Here is a 17,394-nt window from a genome sequence, read left to right as displayed (position 1 = left end):
TGTGGAATACTGTATCGCCTATGAGAAATGGAGAAAAAAATAAAAGAAAAAAGAGAAGTAGATTCACCGTTACAATGGAGATCGTGAAAATTTTAATTCATGAACCGATGAATTAATCATCACTTGCAAATGTACTCCGTCTGGAATCTCGAATAGGGCCTTGAGCTATTCTTGCAAGTCTGTGGTTTGCAATATCTTTCCTTGGCATAGTCAACCTCCTCTATATATTATCTACTATTAGTTTCACGTCGTGTCATTGAGTAAATTCACTTCCCCCGATATGATATTAAGAGGATCAATTATTTTTTTAAACGAGCGACCAGTCTCCTTTCAACAACTTTTCAATAAAGATTTCTTACCTTTTACTTGGACGGTTAAAAGAATTGATTGCTTTCAATTATTATCTAATGGACTATGCGTATCGGGTTTCCCTCATATTTTACCTATTCAAGGATCATCTTGATATCCGCGCAATCTGCCGCTCAACCCATTCACTCATTTGCATAGGAATGTCTACTTCATCCACATAGTGCATATAACTTTTTCCATAGTCTCCCTCGAGATTTAACGCTCCCTTTCCCATGCGTAATTTTCACTACCGAGATGATAGGTCTTATAGTTATGCCTCGAGGAGACAATAAGTCGAGGTATAACTCGACCGCACCATGGAACTCTGTGCGAACCGCTTAAACTCCTTCGGAAGGTACCGAAAGCTCGTACCTATTCGACCACCGAGAGTTAAACTCGGTTTAGCCGAACTTGGAGCGGCACTTAGTAACCGTCGTAGTAAAGCTCGACAAAGTAAGTAAATCGTAGTTTAAATTAAATTCAAAATGGATTTCCTTGAGTGCGAAATACCGTTCGTAGTTTGGAAAATTGGAACATTTGATGATTTCGAATCGATCGTCGATAAGATGGTCGATGCGTCAATGAATCGTATGAGAGTCCGAGAAAGTAGGAATGATTTGTGGGTTGTTGAAAAGGTGGAAGGGTGGGAGGGGGTTGGTAGGGTGAGGGATAGCTAGCGATCGGTCGCGACGCGAAAAGTGCGCTGATTGTGAATCGACCTGATTGCCTGAGTGCCGGCGGCGTTCAAACATCGTCCACAAAGGCGGTAATACCAGGGCCGAAGCCCGCGGCGCCCTCCCTAAAACGATTATCCACTCGACGAGCCTTCGCTCGAGGAGGGTTAGCCGCTCGTAACGACGTATTGTGAGGACCTCGCTAGTCGCGAAAAGACCCCGCGGGGATTTCCTCCTCCGACGCCGGAAAATCCTTCCTGAGTATCCTCTCGAGAATCGTTCCTCTTCCTCCTTCCTCTCTACATACATCCTCTCTCTCACTCTCTCTCTCTCTCTCTCTCTCTCTCTCTTTTCTCCCTTCTTCCTTCTAATTCACCACGAAGGACACCGCGAAGTCCTTTGCAAAGAGTCACTCACCCTCTTTGTGTCCTCTTAAGATTCCACCTTTGCGTGAGAAAAGGTCGAATCCTTTCGAGTACCCCTTCACTGCGAGATCTCACGTGATTCTTTTGTCGTAGATCGACTCGATTGTATAGCGAATTAATGGACAGTCTTTTTACGTGTATCTATTTTATAATTTTTGTCTCCTTCTTTTCATTTTTTCCTTTTCTTTTCCTTCTTCTTCTTTTTATTTCTTATCTCAGTCGAAACGATGAGAAAGCGCGCGAGGAAAAGAAAGAAGTTTCTACATTTGTCATCGACTTCCGTTACGACACTTGTCTTCTCTCGGCGACTTCTCACAACTTCGAAAAGTGTCTCCTTTCCAGAAAAAGAAAACTGGAATAAGCAACCGTAGCACGGGTGTGTTATTACCATAGCTGAGAGTATCGATGTTCGTATGTACCGTATATGTAAAACCCTTCAGGCCCTAATGCAAGATTTAAGAGCTCACGCATATTACGTAGCCTAGCGTCCGTATTTTTTCCTTCGACGACGTAAGTATAAGGCACTTTTCAATGTGGAAAAAGAAAGTATAAAAGAGATACAGAAGTCTACCCTCCACGTAAGCTATACTTTTGACGACGCAACTACGAAGATGGTAGGCGATCTGGAAATAAGCGTGGTACGCTACATCGGTCATAATGGATGAGGCATAGGAAGGAACGATAGGATGCTTCGTTATGCGAACCTAAGAGCTATACTATAAAAAAAAAGAAAGAGAGAGAGAGAAAAAAAGAGGAAAAAAAAAGAAAGAAAAAAAATAACAGGTTTTATTACATGACTTTCTCACCGATAAAATCTGCCTCCGGTATCGTTGTAATGACATAATGAATTTTTTCGTATTTACGAATTCCAGGTAAACGAAACGAAAAATAGAGAGGTGTACGATATTTTTTTATTCGTCGACTTATTATACGTCATCTCTAAATTACAGGAGTTTTAACAACATCCACCGTAAGTCATGGAACAACTACTTACCTATACCTAAGTATACTTCTAAACTTTTTCTTGGTAAAGTGTTAAAACGACCGGTGGTTTTGTCCGAGCGATCTTAACTATAAAAATTATTTTACAGAGGCCTGTTGATGCTCGCAATAAAACAGGATGATTATCGTCGGTAAAAGTAGAGAAGCTCTTGTATTCGTCGGATGGTATTAACTCGAAAGAGATAGAAAAGATCGAGTCATCCGAGTTTCGTTATAGTTGTACCATCGCAAGTCGAACATTTCATTACGCGTAATTCACCACGAGCTGTGGTTAAACTTCTCTTTCTCTCTCTTTCTTTTTCTCTAACTCTGTCTATTTTTGTTCAAACCGTCTCCATAATTTCTAATCGTTAGACGTCGACAAAATTCATCGTTCGCGAGACGTCCGAACGAAAGAAAAGGAAAGGACGAAGAATAAGAAGCAGAATAAAAAGAAGAGAAGGAAGAAGAATAGAAATAGGGGGAGGAGAAGGAGGAGGAGGAGGAGGAGGAAGTTCAGTGTTCACCCTCTCTCCGTCGGAGGAATCACTGTAATTTCCGTTTCGAAATCGTGGCCGGCTCCGACTGGGTATAAATTTTCGTTCGGTCGCGCAACGATCTTGATCTCGAGGTCGCGAGCACGCGACGATCGTGTCCGGCGTGCATCCCAGCGTGACGCCTGAACCAACCCTCTTCACCCTTCTCCACCTCCTTGCACGCGAACCACCCACGTCGGACCTACACCTCTTTCTCTCCCCATTCTCGTATTTCCCGTATGCAGGGCGCCAACTTGGCTGGCTGGCCGACCGGCCGGCCGGCCGACCGACTGTTCGCGATAGATTTTTTTAATTCTTTCGAATAATGATGCGTCTAGTTGTTTTTCTACTTGAGACACCTATTTCTCTCACGCACGTCATATAGAACTTTTGGCATGAATAATCAAGATCTAATAAGTATTTCGGTGTCGCGTTTCGTGGTCGTACCTCTTAACGCTCCTTGAATAAATAATAATCGTTGGCACGACATCGTTCAAAAGATAGGAAGGGAAACGTCTCGTACACGTTTCTCCTTCATCTTTGTATCTTTTACGAGGATATCAGAGAAAGATAGGGTAAGAAAGAGAGAGAGAGAGAGAGAGAGAGAGAGAGAAATAGAGATAGGGTCTAACCAGCAAAGAGGGCGAGACGCAAGAGGATTTTCTCGAGTTTGCGAAGACAACAGCTGCGCGTCCACTGAAATATTAAGGGGTTCTATGCGAGAGGTAGGTCCTACGGACAACCCTTTGGGTGGCTTGTAATCGATGAGATAGTACGTCATCGGCATGGTTCCTCGACCCTCTCATGCACTCTTCGTTCTAAGTCGTTACATATGCTCGAATGCATCTACTGTCTTTACAAACCTTCTATGTACCTATTTATTTACGTACTAGCTGTATGGAAGAATGCACGCGCGTGCATCGAACGTATTATGCACACGAGCCAAAGTCTCCTAATGATACCTAGAATGAACGAACGAACGAACGAACGGACGAACGAACGAACGAACGAACGAACGAATGGACGAACGAACGAACGAACGAAACGCGGTTTCGAAACGAGTCGAGAAGGGGTAGTTACAGTACTTCTTACACTACCCTTGAAAGCGTAATTCGAGAAAATTATGAAAAGTTTCGCCGTAAGAAGCGAGAAGAGAGAAAGGAGGAAAGTGGTCTATAGTAGACGCTAAGTCGTGGAAGTTTCATTCGACGCTTAGTGAAGAGTTTTAATGCTATAGTCAAAGAAACCGAGTCAGCCAACATACTTCTCCCTCGTGTGACTAACGCGATATATACAAGCCGATTATATCTATCTATCTATCCATCTATCTATATAAAGATATATTACCTCGTTTAAGGCTCGCAAAAAATAGTAGAATTCGAGTTCGATTAATTACTCATCTTTTCAACGATGTCATTTACTCGAGACACCGATGCTTTCTATTATTTACGTTCTTTTTCGTTTGCAAAGGAACGTGCTACAGACATCTTCGTTTCATCCCTCTTTTTTAGAAAAAAGATGGATGGAGTCAGAAGCGCGAAATTAGCGATCGCAATTAGTATCCCGGTTTGAAAAGAAGAAAAGAGCCCCGTGGCGTAAAAAAGAGACTCGGTTGTTTCGTGGCTGCCAACGAAATGCACATTTTCCTTGTTGCTCTCTTCCCTCTCTTCTCCCGGAGGCTAAAGCAAGGCTAAAGCAAGGAGTAAGACAACGACCGGCAGATTGTTCTCTCCCCTTATTTTCGCGAGACTTCACTACTTTCGTTACTTCTTCTTCTTCTTCTTCTTCTTCTTCTTCTTCTTCTTTTCCTTCTTCTTCTTCCTCTTCCTCTTTTTCTTTTTCTTCCTCTTCTTCCTTCTTATATTCTCTACGAACGAGCGTGAGTTCTCTCTTCCCTTTCGTCGTTCTTCGTCCTTCGTACGCGTTGAACGTACGCGTGGGTTCCTTTTTCCCGAGGGCGACATAAACCCAGGGACAAATTGCTACGTGTGTTTACGTTAAATCGTTTAAGCGCGTTCTCCTCTAGCAAAGTCTCGACATTCTCCTTTTCCTCCGTTGTCCCATACGCGAGAGAGCTCCGAGGGATTGGCTCGTAAACGCGCGAGATAACTATCTTCGAATACATTCAAAAGAGAGAAAGAGAAAGAAGGAGAAAGAGAGAAAGAAACTTACATAAGTCAATCTTCGACGTCCGAACAAATACATAGAAGAAAGGACAAAATGTAGAAACAAAGAATACACGTTCGAATTAAGATCGTCCAACTCGATGAGAATCCCTTTAGGTTATTTGCAAATTGCGAATCTTTTGCAATAATTACGAGACTCGAAGCAATTTTTAAATGATCACTTTTTAATCTTCGTAAGAACGTAGAAATAGATTTTGTTTACTAGGCGATTTAACTTTGTTTTAATTACGATCGAAATGGTACTTACATTTTCCATAAATATTTGCTTTCCTATGCGAATTACTATTCACAATGCTGTTCGTATTCGCAAGGGTACCATTAATTACCTTAAGGAGCAAGACATCGAAGGTAGTAGGGAGAGATTTTCTTCGTCTAGACGTTCCAACGAGTAAGCGAAGGAAGGGAAACGCCGTAGCAGTTTGTAAACAGACGGGAAGCGTGTTTGAGAGCTTGCTCCTTAGTTGTGTTCCGGTAGTTGTGCCCGCCAGATCGTGCTGCGGTTCCTATCCTCCAAATCAAATCGAATTTGCTTTAATGAACACCGTGGTTCCGGACCTTGGGAGCTTCGGAAGTTACTCGAACTGTTACTATCGTTATCGCGTATTCTAAGCGGACCAGATATTCACGCGAATTTCATTCGATTTGCGTTGTCAAATATCTTTGGTGCTTCTTTTTTCTCTTTTCTTTTTTTTTTTTATTGTATTTTTTTTTCTTTTTTTTCCTCCGTTTTCTTTTTTATTTTTATTTTCATTATGTATTTATTTATTTATTTATTATTTTTTTTCTTTTATCATTTTTCATTCTAGAGTCTACAAATAAATTCAACGGTCAGTCTCATCCAGACTTTCCACTCGTGTCTGCAGTGTTAATTTAGCGACAAAACGTCGATACGAGACAACATTGTTATTTTATAAAATCCTATTATACCTACCAACCCTGTTACGATTGGTTTCATGAAACGAGTTGGGAACGATCGTAAAAATGATGTAGCATGGAACGTGTCGCATTAAACGCACGAGCCAACAAACGCGTATTGCTAATTTTGATCGGGACACTCGATAAGTTTTTTTCACGATTTTGCTAAAAGTGGAAATCGCTTTTTTCGTGCGAAAAAATGAATGCGATAACGCGCTTTGATAACGGATGGGAAAAGTTCGTTGACAGGAATGGAATAATCTATCATCGATATTCCCGATTTCGTTGTATTAATATTTTCACGAGTTTAGAGTTCGAATATCGCGTCGTGATCATTTTATATCGAGTTACCGCAAAATCCGCAAAATCCGATATACACCGTCACCATCACCGGATCTAACCATCTCGGATCTTTGATTTATCTTCGTTCTAGAAAGAATCGAAAAATCGTAGTCGACGATCTCGAGAGGGACACGAGCCTGTTCTCGTGTGGTTTGTTTACACGAAGAATCAAAGAGGTATCGGTTTCCTGAAGGTGTAACCAACCGATTCGGAAGCTAGTTTACCGTTACACCCTTCGTTCCTTCATCCGTAAGGTTAGAAGCCCGTCGACTCGAGAACGCCTCTAACGTCGTTGCCGCGGTTAGATCCGATTTCACGTACGAACGGATCGTCGGTGATCGACCGTCAGAAATCTCATACGTTCCCGCGAGGATCTTCTTCTTGTCTTTCTTTTTTATTCATTGAACGAGTTAGTAATAAGTTATCTTTTTGTGATCCAAGCATTACCTCCGTTAAAATTTATTGGATCGTTTGAGAGAAATCATTCACAATCTCGAGACTATACGTCGATACGTTGATACGTTCTAAATATCAATTCTCTAAAATCCGATAAGTATACGAAGGGAAAAAATCTATCGGAGTAACATTCACGGATCCAATGTACACCGATCGTCGTTCACGGTACGTTAAACTTGCGTTTCCGAGCGAACAGTACATCGGATAACCGTAATGTCTTGAACGTCCATAAATCATCGGGCGATACTCTACATTGGATTCGCTAACGTCGGATAGCGATAAATCAAAGACGAAGTAGGACTTGGTAGTTCCGATCGGAAGACGTGCGGGAGGAGGAGCTCGTACAAAGTATAGGAAAATAATGTCGTCGTTCGTAGAAACGAAATACTTTTTTTTTCTTTCCCCTTTCCCTTTTTCTTTTTTCTATCTTTCTTCTTCTCTTTCTTTTCCTTCTTAGAAGAAGAAGCTAAAAGTAAGAATGAAAATAATTCGGTGCGGTGGGTTTGGAGACGAATCTCTGAAGAAAAATCTCGAGAGAAATCTTAAAGAAGAGAAGAAAGAGGCGAGAACGCGTTTCGCGAGAGAATATCGCGTGTCATCTCGCTTCCTACGATCGTCCCTTTTCTCTATCCCTTTCCCTTTTCCCGGAAGGAGAGACGGTATTCGCGGAAGAAAGCGCAGCCTCCGCTGGCGGCACGGTTACCACCACCAACCACCTCCATTCTCAAGCATCACTACCACCACCACCACCACCACCACCACCACTAACATCTACCATTACTACCACCACCTAAAAGCAGCAGCAGCAGCAACGGCGGCAGCAGCAGTGGCAGCAGTAGTAGCAGCAACACCGGCAACACTACCACCCTCGACGACAAGGGGATGAAGAAGAGCGTCGGTATCGAAGTGAGACGTGTATATATGTATATATAGAGGTGCGCGCACGTCGGCAAGTTCAGTCGTCCAGCGCGTGCCGACCCGCGAGCATCGTGTCGCAACCAACCCTCCCTTTTACGAATCCCTCGTCTTTCCTTCGTTCACGATACCTACGTTCGAACGCTATTCCCTTTCCCCTTCCACTCATTCTCTCTCTTTCTCTCTTTTTTCTTCTCTTTCTTTCTTTTTTATTCTCACCCTGTTGCGAAGCGTCGAAAGGACGAACCCCTTTTTACTTTTTAAAAACGGTCACGTGTCATTATCCTCCCTCCTTCTAGGTGCTAGGTCCCCGTTAGGAGTGGAAGTGCCGACTCGAGTGCTATTAACGATTCCACTTTGAGTTAGTCATGTAATTTCCTCCCTCGAGCGAGCTTCGTCTTTCTTAGTTTTCTACTTTTCCTTGAAATTTATCATTCGCTTTTGTCTTTCTCTTTTCTTTTTCTCTTCTTTTTTCTTTTTTTTGCTTTTTTTTTTTTTTTTTGAAATATTCTCTGATCGACTCTAAAAAGAGAACGTGAATCGTCGCGCCTCGTCGATCTAAAGATGGTGATCGAAGGTTTTTCAGGAGAACCGACGAAAAAAGTTCACCGATTCCTGGATCGTGCGATCGAGAGAAATCAGATTTTAACGTAGTCGACGAATATGACGGGTGAACGAACGCGAGGAAACTCCGGAGTACGCCGGAGACACGCGTATTCGATTGGAGGACGCATGTAATCCGTAGAGCGTGACGACTTTGGGGTGGAAAGTTAAGTGAAATGTGAGTCGAGGATGGAGTTAAGGATCAGCATACTGCTCTTGGCGTTACTTCGTCTGTCGAGCACGTTGGAAAGTAAGAAACTTTGTTTATCGAAAATCGATTCGTTCTGCGAACTTTAATTTCGATCTACTTTATTTAACGATCACGAGACCCATATCTCTTTTTCTTTCTTCTTTTTCCCCCTCCTTATTTATTTTTTTCCCCTTTTCTCTTTATTTCCTCGATAAATTCTGAAAGAGACAAAATCGTTTCTCAGGTCGAAAGAAAAAGAGATCCTGTATAAGGCGAAAGCCAAGGATAGGGTCCGTGCACAATATCGAGATTACTACCTCTAAGCGGGCTATTTTATTCCTCCCCATTCAACAAAGAATACGAGTAACATCGCGTATTCACGACGATAAACGATCGGACGTAGAATGAAAGTTTCCGAAGTAAAGCCAGTACGCATTTTATATCCCTCGTTAAAAGGACTCATTCGGTATCGTGATATCGTCAGGGAGATTACACAAGTATAATAACGTGAGAAAACACGAATCACCGTGGATATAATTCTAGTTATCACGAATCTATCGTTAACGTGTTTCGTTTTCGATCGATATATTTTCTTTTTTTCTTTTCACTCTTTTGACACAGCGTGAATTCCTTTTTTTTTTCTTCTTCTTCTTCTCTCGTAGGTACGAAAGAGGAGGGAGACGCGGAAGAAGAAGATGACGAAAATTATCCAGTCGATGATTACGGTGATGATTATGACGACTACGAGACCGCTACGATATCAAGCGACACCGATTTTATCGCCGGAGGCCCGCTACCGATCTTCTTGGTCGAACCTGTTCGTTCTTTCGTCGTCAAAGGGAAACCGGCCACTCTTCATTGCCGAGCTGCTCATGCTCTTGAAGTAATATTTTCCTGACGCTTCGCCGCGAGCTTTAAAAAAGTACTCTTTACCGTCGGCCATTCTCAAACGCCATAGATATACAGAGACCTATGTAATCTCAAGAGAAATGTCTTATTTATAATTTATCAAGCGTACTCGTTAAGTCCTCTTCATTTTCATACGAGACGAGTATATCTCGAGAAGGAAAGCTTTCGTCAGTCGAATCGAATCCTCGCGTTCCATTTCTCATTGAGAAAGAAATCCTTTTGAAGAGTAAAGAGTAACGTCGAGTGACCCGAAAAAAAGTTTTTGCAAAGCTAAGGTAGTATAGAATCGCAGGTTGATCTAAATATCAAGCTTTACACAGTTGACCTGTGTGAACTATGTGCGAAAGGAGGAGAGAGGAAAAGAAAAAAGAAAAAAAAAGAAAAAGTAAGATCTTCCGAGATTCCAGAGTAATTATTCGCGTGTAAGAGGGAAAAAGAAAAGAAGAAGCAAAAAAAGGAAAAAGAAGTGAGAAATGGACAAAAAAAGAAAAGAAAAAAAGAAGTCGCGAAGGGTAGAAAATTGTTTCGGGCTGCGACGAAAGAAAATCGGCATAGTTTCTTACGTTTCGAGGGAATTAAGTACTTACTCGCATTCCCTTCCGGTTGCGTTTTTGCAGGTGTACTTTCGTTGCAACGGCGAACGGGCACCGCACTCGCAGCAGCAGGATTTTGTAGACCCTCGTACCGGAACGAGGGTCGTCGAGGTTGAGTTGAACGTGACGAGGAACGAGGTCGAGGAGTACTTTGGATCGAAGAAGTTCAAGTGCGAGTGCGTCGCTTGGTCGGGATCAGGTCAGATTAAAGGGCAGTCCGCCACGGTTGAGGTCGCCTGTAAGTAGAGGGAACCCTCTCTTCTCTCTCTCTCTCTCTCTCTTTCTCTCTTTCTCTTCCTCTCCTTCTCTTTCTCACCGTCTGTTCTTCTTCTTCTTCTTCTTCTTCTTCTTCCTCCTCCTCCTTTTCGATCCATCATGGATGTTCACTTTGCAACTGGCAGACTCTGGTTGTTCCACGTTTCTTACTACCTTCGAATTATAACTACCTTCGAACGGAATACTCGAATTCTCTTCTTTGTCTTTCTTTATCTTTCTTTTTTAATCTTCCAGTGGATCTATAAAAAAGAAAAAGAAGAAAAGAAAGAAAGAAAGAAAACAAAAAGATAGTATAATATAAACGTCAAGCAGTACAATTCTATTTTTACGAAATCGAATATACCGACGGTGATAATTAAATGTTTCTTGAGGAATATCGCACAAGAGAGAACGTTATTGTTTCGAGAAATGAAAAGGCATTGTAGAAGATTTTAACCTCTTAAAATAAAACCTCGGCAATGCCTGGAGTGTACTTTTAAAGCACGCCTTTAATGCACGCCCTTCTTGAACGCGAACGAATGCCACCGCGGGGCAGGTGATATTACTAGAACTCACTGGTTCTTTCATATTTTCTTCCACCGTTCATTTCCTTCCAATGGTTTTCCTCGTGTGCCTGTGCGTGTGCATTTTATTGTACGTAAGTACTAGAGACTATCATCGTTTTCATCTTAACGTTTCTCGTCGTCCTGGCTAGACTCATCGAGATACCCGAGAAAGAAGAACCTTTTCTTCCTGTTGGAACAAATTTATTTGAAAAAAAAACTTTTGCATCAAATTTCCTTTCTTTTTTATCTCCGAGAAAAAGAGGGAGAGAGAGAGAGAGAGATGGAACAACGTTACAAAATTAGGGTGAACACCACAGCACAGCCTCGAAAAGTAGGTACACTTTCAGAGTGCAAAGTACTAAACGCCGTTATAACTTTCCACGTTCGTGTCTAAATGTGCGCAAATGAAGTTAGATTATATTTTCACCTCTTTCACTTAACTCTTTCAGTTTAAGTCTCGTTAACTTACTCGCTGAAAGGGGAATATGCTGACGCTTCATTTCTGACGTCATCGAAGTCTTCTCTCCGATATATGATTAACGTTAAATATTGTAAAAACAAGAGACAAAGAAAAAAGTTAATATTGACTTTCAATATGTAAAACGAAAAGAAAGAAAGAGAGAGAGAGAGAGAGAAAAAATGAGAAAGTCATCCGTGCTGTGGGAAATCGTAGGGTAGCAACTAGTGTCTCGATTCATCGATAAAACGTAACTTCATTAACTCGATTAGCGTGTGCCGATTCCCGCGTGCAGGGATTTTCGAGATACCAGACACGAAATTCATTCTCTCTCTCTAGTAAGCTTCTCTCTTCGAGCGAGGGTCAGTCGAGGTGACGGCCTATCCGTGAGGACGGGGTAGAGATCGTGATAGAGAGGAAGGGAACAAGAGGGACTTGTCCATGCTCCGTTGTGTTTTCATTTGATATTCGGTGACGAATAAACCGGCCCCCAAAATCTAATCGATATTCCATCGCAAATGAAACAGAAGTGTTTGGCATAGCGATCGACTACGAATGTCTGCTGTTGGATGCAAAAAACGAACGCGATTGGATGCTCCACTCTCTTTCTCTCTCTCTCTCTCTCTCTCTCTCTCTCTCTCTCTCTCTCACTCTGTCTCTCTTTTTCACCATTTTTTATTCTTTTTTTTCTTTTATTACACACTTCGTTTCCTTTAACAGAGACAAAACAAAGTTTCAACGACGATCATATTCGGAAATTTGAGTAAAAGAAAAATGATTAATTTTTCTGGTTTAAATGTTTCATTAGATATTCTGCGAATCGCTCAAATATACGCATGCACGTATCGGGATGCAGGAAATGAAATCATTGTTTGCTGGCAAATAGAAAGCGCGCTTGCTTTCGAAATCGAGTACACACGTAACGAGGGTAACGACAGGAGAGTACGTACGTACATCGTCGATTTGTTCTGTCGTTATACTACGTTTAAATAAGACCGTGAGAGGCATTAATTAATCATCACGTGAAAAAAAATATTTCTTTTCGATTATTTTTCTCGAATTAATAAAGAATAATAAGATAAAAGAAAGAATAGAAAGAGAAGGGAACAAAAAAAAGAAAGAGAAAAAAGAATGGAAAAAAAGTGGACGTGTCCCGAGTTTATGAAAAATTTTGCCAGGTTTAACCAAGCAAAAAAGTAACTACCGTACGTACGCGAGAGTCGAGAACGGGCTCGTTCGCGTTCTCGACGAGAACGAATATGAATACCCATCGTGGCAGTCCCTCCTCAGTCCTCCCTATTCGCTAACGGCCTCAGGTACGGCAAATAATACCATAGCAGTGGTATAGCTCGCCGAACGAATGGCCACCGGTACACACGCAACTCGTACAAATCTTTCTCTGCCTTTCCAACCTATATATAGCAATGAGGAAGGGAGAGGAGAGAGTTTTCAACTAGTCTATGAAAGCCCTTTTGCATTTATACGCACGCCCTAATATCGCAAAGTGCCCCTCTCTTTCCTCGACTCACCCTCTTCTATCTTTTCCTCTCTCTCTCTCTCTCTCTCTCTCTCTCTCTCTCTCTATCTCTCGATCCTTGTCATTCAGTTGCATCGAGCTCCCGCAGTTCTCATTTTTAACAAATATTAAAAGAGCCCGCGGGATATCTCTCGATGCAGACCTGAAGAAACATTTCCTATCGCCGCCATACTCGTTGTCCGTCGAAGCCGGTCGCAATGCGGAATTACGATGTACACCGCCCTTGGGAGTGCCACCGCCCAAAGTCTATTGGCTGAGAAACGGGCTACCTTTCGAAACGATCTCGAGTTCAGCTTTGACATCCGACACGAGTCCCAACGAAGTGTCACCGGCCAGTTTCGTGCAGACTGCTGAAGGATATTTACGCCTTGGGGAGTCTGAGCTCAGACATCAGGGGAATTACTCGTGCGTTGCTGAGAATCTAGCAGCACGTAGAGTAAGCGAACCTGCGGTACTTACGATATACGGTGGGTGAATTCGATCGGTAGATAGATTTGATAATATCGTTTTTAATCGACAAAGTTTTATTTGCGTTAATTTCTTTCTATCGTGTTCTACTCAGTTAACGGAGGATGGTCCTCCTGGTCTGGTTGGTCCGAATGTAGCACGAGATGCGGCAGAGGTGTGCAAAAGAGAACGAGAACATGTACGAATCCGGCAGCTATCAATGGCGGACAGGCCTGTCCTGGACCAGCGACGCAAAGATTCGAATGCAATCCCTCTTGTCCTGGTAGGTGACGAGGCGAGAAATTTCGGTACTTAATAAATTGCACCGACCGCAATGACATTAAGCGTAGTTCCTTGGTATACCTAAATGACGAGAGTAAAATCAACGGGAATTCTATTCCGAGAGTTTCTACGTGAGTTGCACGTTAAAGCAAGAAGAAAGACCCTTCTATTCCATTTCGTTAGGTTCCCTTCATCTCTCACTTTGACGAGAATTGCACAGATGCTTTCTCTCTCTCTCTTTCCCTCTTTCTTTTTTTCTCTTCTTTCGCGCCCGCAAATCCGATGATCTCGACGCGTTCGACCTCCTAATCGAGACTTTTCGTTTCACCCGTTACTCGAAGCGGTCGATGGCAGATGGTCAAGCTGGTCCTCGTGGTCTGCATGCGGTCCCGATTGTTCGAGAGTAAGGAGGAGATCCTGCAACGACCCCCCGCCGAGCGATAGCGGTCGGCCCTGTCAAGGCAAGGACGTCATCGTCGAATCCTGTACCACGGACCGATGTAACGGTGAGTTCCAACTGAGTTTTACCCACTTCTCTCTCTCTCTCTCTCTCTCTCTCTCTCTCTCTCTCTCTCTCTCTCTCATTCTTTCATCTTCTCTTCTTCTCTTCCTCATTGTTCTTTTACACTCGAGCAACCTTTCACGATTTTGCTTCGTGACAGCGATTTCTGCAGTATCCTACATAGTTCCTAGTCGTGAGAAGAAGCTAACGAGATTTCAGTGACGCGTCAATAATTTTTTCTCTTTGCAACGTTTAACAGCTCCGCTGATAATAGTCTCTTCCTTTACCTTCTTACATGCAGCGCTTGGACATGACGGCCCTAGAGTCTTTAAAGAAGGTAAATAAAATCGTATTGTGCAAAAAAAAAGAAAGAAATAAATAGAAAGGAAGAATGAAAAAAAGAAAAGGAAAAAAAGAAAAGGAAAAAAAGAAAAGGAAAAAAAGAAAAGAAAAAACAAAAGAACCGTTCTTTTCCTTTTACCATGAAGTCGCTTTTCGCGTAATCGAATCTTCGAAAAATGTTTATTACAGCAACGAGAGCGGTCGATCATAGGAACATCCTAGCCTTATGGATAACGCTTAGTCTCGCAGCAATAATCTTAGCTTTAACCACGATTTTCATGGTTCGCTTGATGCGCCGTAAAGAGAGAATAGAGGCTCTTTATAGCGTAGCGAGATTGGACTTTCGCCGACCGGTTGATCTCGCAAAATCCGTTGTCTCGAAGACCGATCGAACCGCTTTGACGGTGGACAAACGTCTCGAGCACGTCATCGACGAATCGAACGCTTCTAGATTGCCCAGGTAAAAGCCCTTTCTTCCAGGACTATCTCCTTGATCATCTTTCCTTCCTTCCTTCCTTTCTTCCTTCCTTCATTGAATATAACAAAAGCCGATATCGATAGATCCTGCTCGGAACATCATTACGACGTGCCACAATTGTCGCTTCCATCGACAACCAGAGCATCGCCCAGTTCCTCGGTCACCAGGTCCTCCTGTAGGAACTCTCAGAGAGGACGAGGTTTGTCCGACAACGAGGAGGTCCGATCGTCTCGTAATATATCTCAGTTTCATTATAATTTGCATCGTGAGATACGTAACAACGTAAGTATCTATGAGATATGTGTTTTTATTTTAATTAGGCTCAACGTGCCAGGTGAATTCGGAGAGTACAAACGAGGATGAGAACGAGCAGGAAGAGGACGATAGACCAGACGAGGAGGAGAGATCGTCGATCGACGACGAGCGTTCGACCGGTTTTGTGGTCAGAGCTAACGTGGACGAACAGGGTGCACTTTTGGTGGTTCCGGAAGTTAGTGTCTCCATGTCGATTCCCGAAGGTGCAGTTCCACGGGGCCGACGTCACAGTTTACACCTTGCCGTGTTAGGTGAAGACTCCCTGAGGCCAAAGTTACCACCTGGATTAACTTTGCTATCAGCTGTGATCGCGTGTGGTCCCTCCAACGTTGATATCTTGAAACCAGTGATTTTGCAGTTTGAACACTGTGCTGAACTCAGAACTGGAAACTGGGAGTTGAGTCTTTGGTCTACGGACATCGACCTTGAAACTCGTTCGACTAACTCTTCAAACTCCTCGACGAATACCAGCCTCTCTCCTTCCAGCACAGTTTGGCGTAAGATTTTGACCCTCGGTGGTGAACCAACCAATTTACCTGGACAACCATTCGCTCAACTCGATCATGCCGGTGTGTTTCTCGTAACGGAGACACCTTGCGCATACGCTGTGGCTGGTGAAAATTCTATGGTAGCACCCGGATTAGCCGTGAAACGTCTTTGCGTGGCAGTTTTCGTTTCACGTGAACGTGATCGCGTTAGATGTCATATACTGGAGGACACCAAAGCAACTCTCAAGCTTGTAGCCGAACGAGTAAGCATTATTTTTCCTTTCGACCGTAATAGTTTCATATATTTTTTCGAGGGAAAATAGCACGTCGTTATCGATCTCTCGACAGGAACACCGTCTTGGTGGGACGCACATCGATCACAGTACTCTTGGATTTCGAGCGAGTGGTACTTCGCTTCGAGTCGATCTCGAGGATAGAGAAAGCGGTTTTGCCGAGCGTCAAGAAGTGCCATACCGTCGAATATGGTCGTCCTCGAGATCTAGCATTTGTCTTTCCTTTAGAATCGAAAAGATCGTCGGCGACATCAGACTCAGTTTTGAATTCAGAGCATGCCAACGCGGATTCGAAGATCAGGGTTTACTCTTGAGAATCGATCTTGATCTAGCAAAGAGGGGTAACATCCTTGCGAAAAAGAATAACGGGAAGGTGGAGTCTTCTATTATCTTGCGTGGAAAAAATTCAACGAGATCTACGGAATCTGTAGTATCGAGACCCTTCAGGTATCGTTTCTTATTCACATCGTATCGAGTTATAGATTTTTAGAATTTGATCATTTGTTGTTTTTTCCTTTTTATCCATAGGTTTTCAAAGACATTGAGAAAACAACTTTGTCAATGTTTGGATCCTCCTAGCGCTCGTGGCAACGATTGGAGAATGTTGGCTCAAAGATTACAAGTCGATCGGTGAGACGAAAGGACCTTTATCTCGCTCGTATTAGTCGCCGATCAATCACAATGTTACTTTTTATGTTGACGAATCGATCGAAATTTCATTGTAGGTACGTCGACTATTTCGCAACAAAAGCGAGTCCAACCGAACATATTTTGGATCTATGGGAGGCCAGACATCGCGAAGCCACTGCCCTAGCAGATCTTTTGAACCATTTAAGACTGATGGGTCGCGTAGACGCGGCCAGTGTTCTCGAAAGTCGACTAGGACCTTGGATCTAAAAATATCGAAAGTCACTGCCGTTGAAAGAGACATCATTTAAAAGTCATGTTATCTTTGTAAATAAGACGAAATAATAAAAAGAAAAAAAAAATCAATTATTATGAGATTGTCGATGTAGAGCAAAGTTGTATAGACGGTGATTGTATTTGTACATAAAGTTGGTTTGCAGCAAATCTTTCACGAGAATCATTATTCTTAATTCCTTTTACAAGTCAAATCCTAAATGGAAAGGACAGTTTTTCAATCGCTATCGAAGACGAGGAAAGCGTAAGGCCACAAGCGACGACGTGGTAACGTGCCGAGAGAGGAAGATCGGAAGTTGCAAATGACATTCATAGTCCCATGTGCCCAATTTGCACCTGAATGCAGAACCGCGAGTAACTGTTAGTCCATGGTTTAGGGGAGTTCAACTCGGAAACCGGTCGAGCTTGCATTTAGGCTGGTATTTAGGTACCATTTGG

General features: G+C 42.8%; 1 protein-coding gene across 7 annotated transcripts; it reads left to right on the top strand.

Annotated features, from left to right (window-relative positions):
- Positions 1 to 7,688: 7,688 nt before the first annotated feature.
- On the top strand, positions 7,689 to 17,106 carry LOC122627704 (netrin receptor UNC5B-like). 7 transcript variants are annotated; one of them, XM_043809049.1, is made up of 14 exons: positions 7,689 to 7,769; positions 8,365 to 8,631; positions 9,234 to 9,454; positions 10,098 to 10,311; positions 13,029 to 13,355; positions 13,451 to 13,618; positions 13,959 to 14,123; positions 14,379 to 14,456; positions 14,651 to 14,921; positions 15,023 to 15,171; positions 15,260 to 16,005; positions 16,091 to 16,482; positions 16,564 to 16,665; positions 16,761 to 17,106. In XM_043809049.1, exons 2-14 carry the CDS (start codon positions 8,571 to 8,573, stop codon positions 16,930 to 16,932), a joined length of 3,066 nt encoding a protein of 1,021 aa, XP_043664984.1. In that variant the 5' UTR covers positions 7,689 to 7,769; positions 8,365 to 8,570; the 3' UTR covers positions 16,933 to 17,106. The 7 variants fall into 7 exon arrangements, with proteins under 7 accessions (XP_043664984.1, XP_043664983.1, XP_043664980.1 ...); XM_043809048.1 differs by lacking the exon at positions 7,689 to 7,769 and adding an exon at positions 7,812 to 8,139; XM_043809045.1 differs by lacking the exon at positions 7,689 to 7,769 and adding an exon at positions 7,812 to 8,139 and having other exon boundaries at positions 8,356 to 8,631.
- The last annotated feature ends 288 nt before the right edge of the window (positions 17,107 to 17,394 follow it).

The sequence above is a fragment of the Vespula pensylvanica genome, chromosome 3 (genome assembly GCF_014466175.1).
Source record: "Vespula pensylvanica isolate Volc-1 chromosome 3, ASM1446617v1, whole genome shotgun sequence".
NCBI classification, from domain to species: Eukaryota; Metazoa; Arthropoda; class Insecta; order Hymenoptera; family Vespidae; genus Vespula; species Vespula pensylvanica.
Note: the sequence above shows the minus strand (reverse complement) of the source record. Positions and strands in the feature narration are given on the sequence as shown.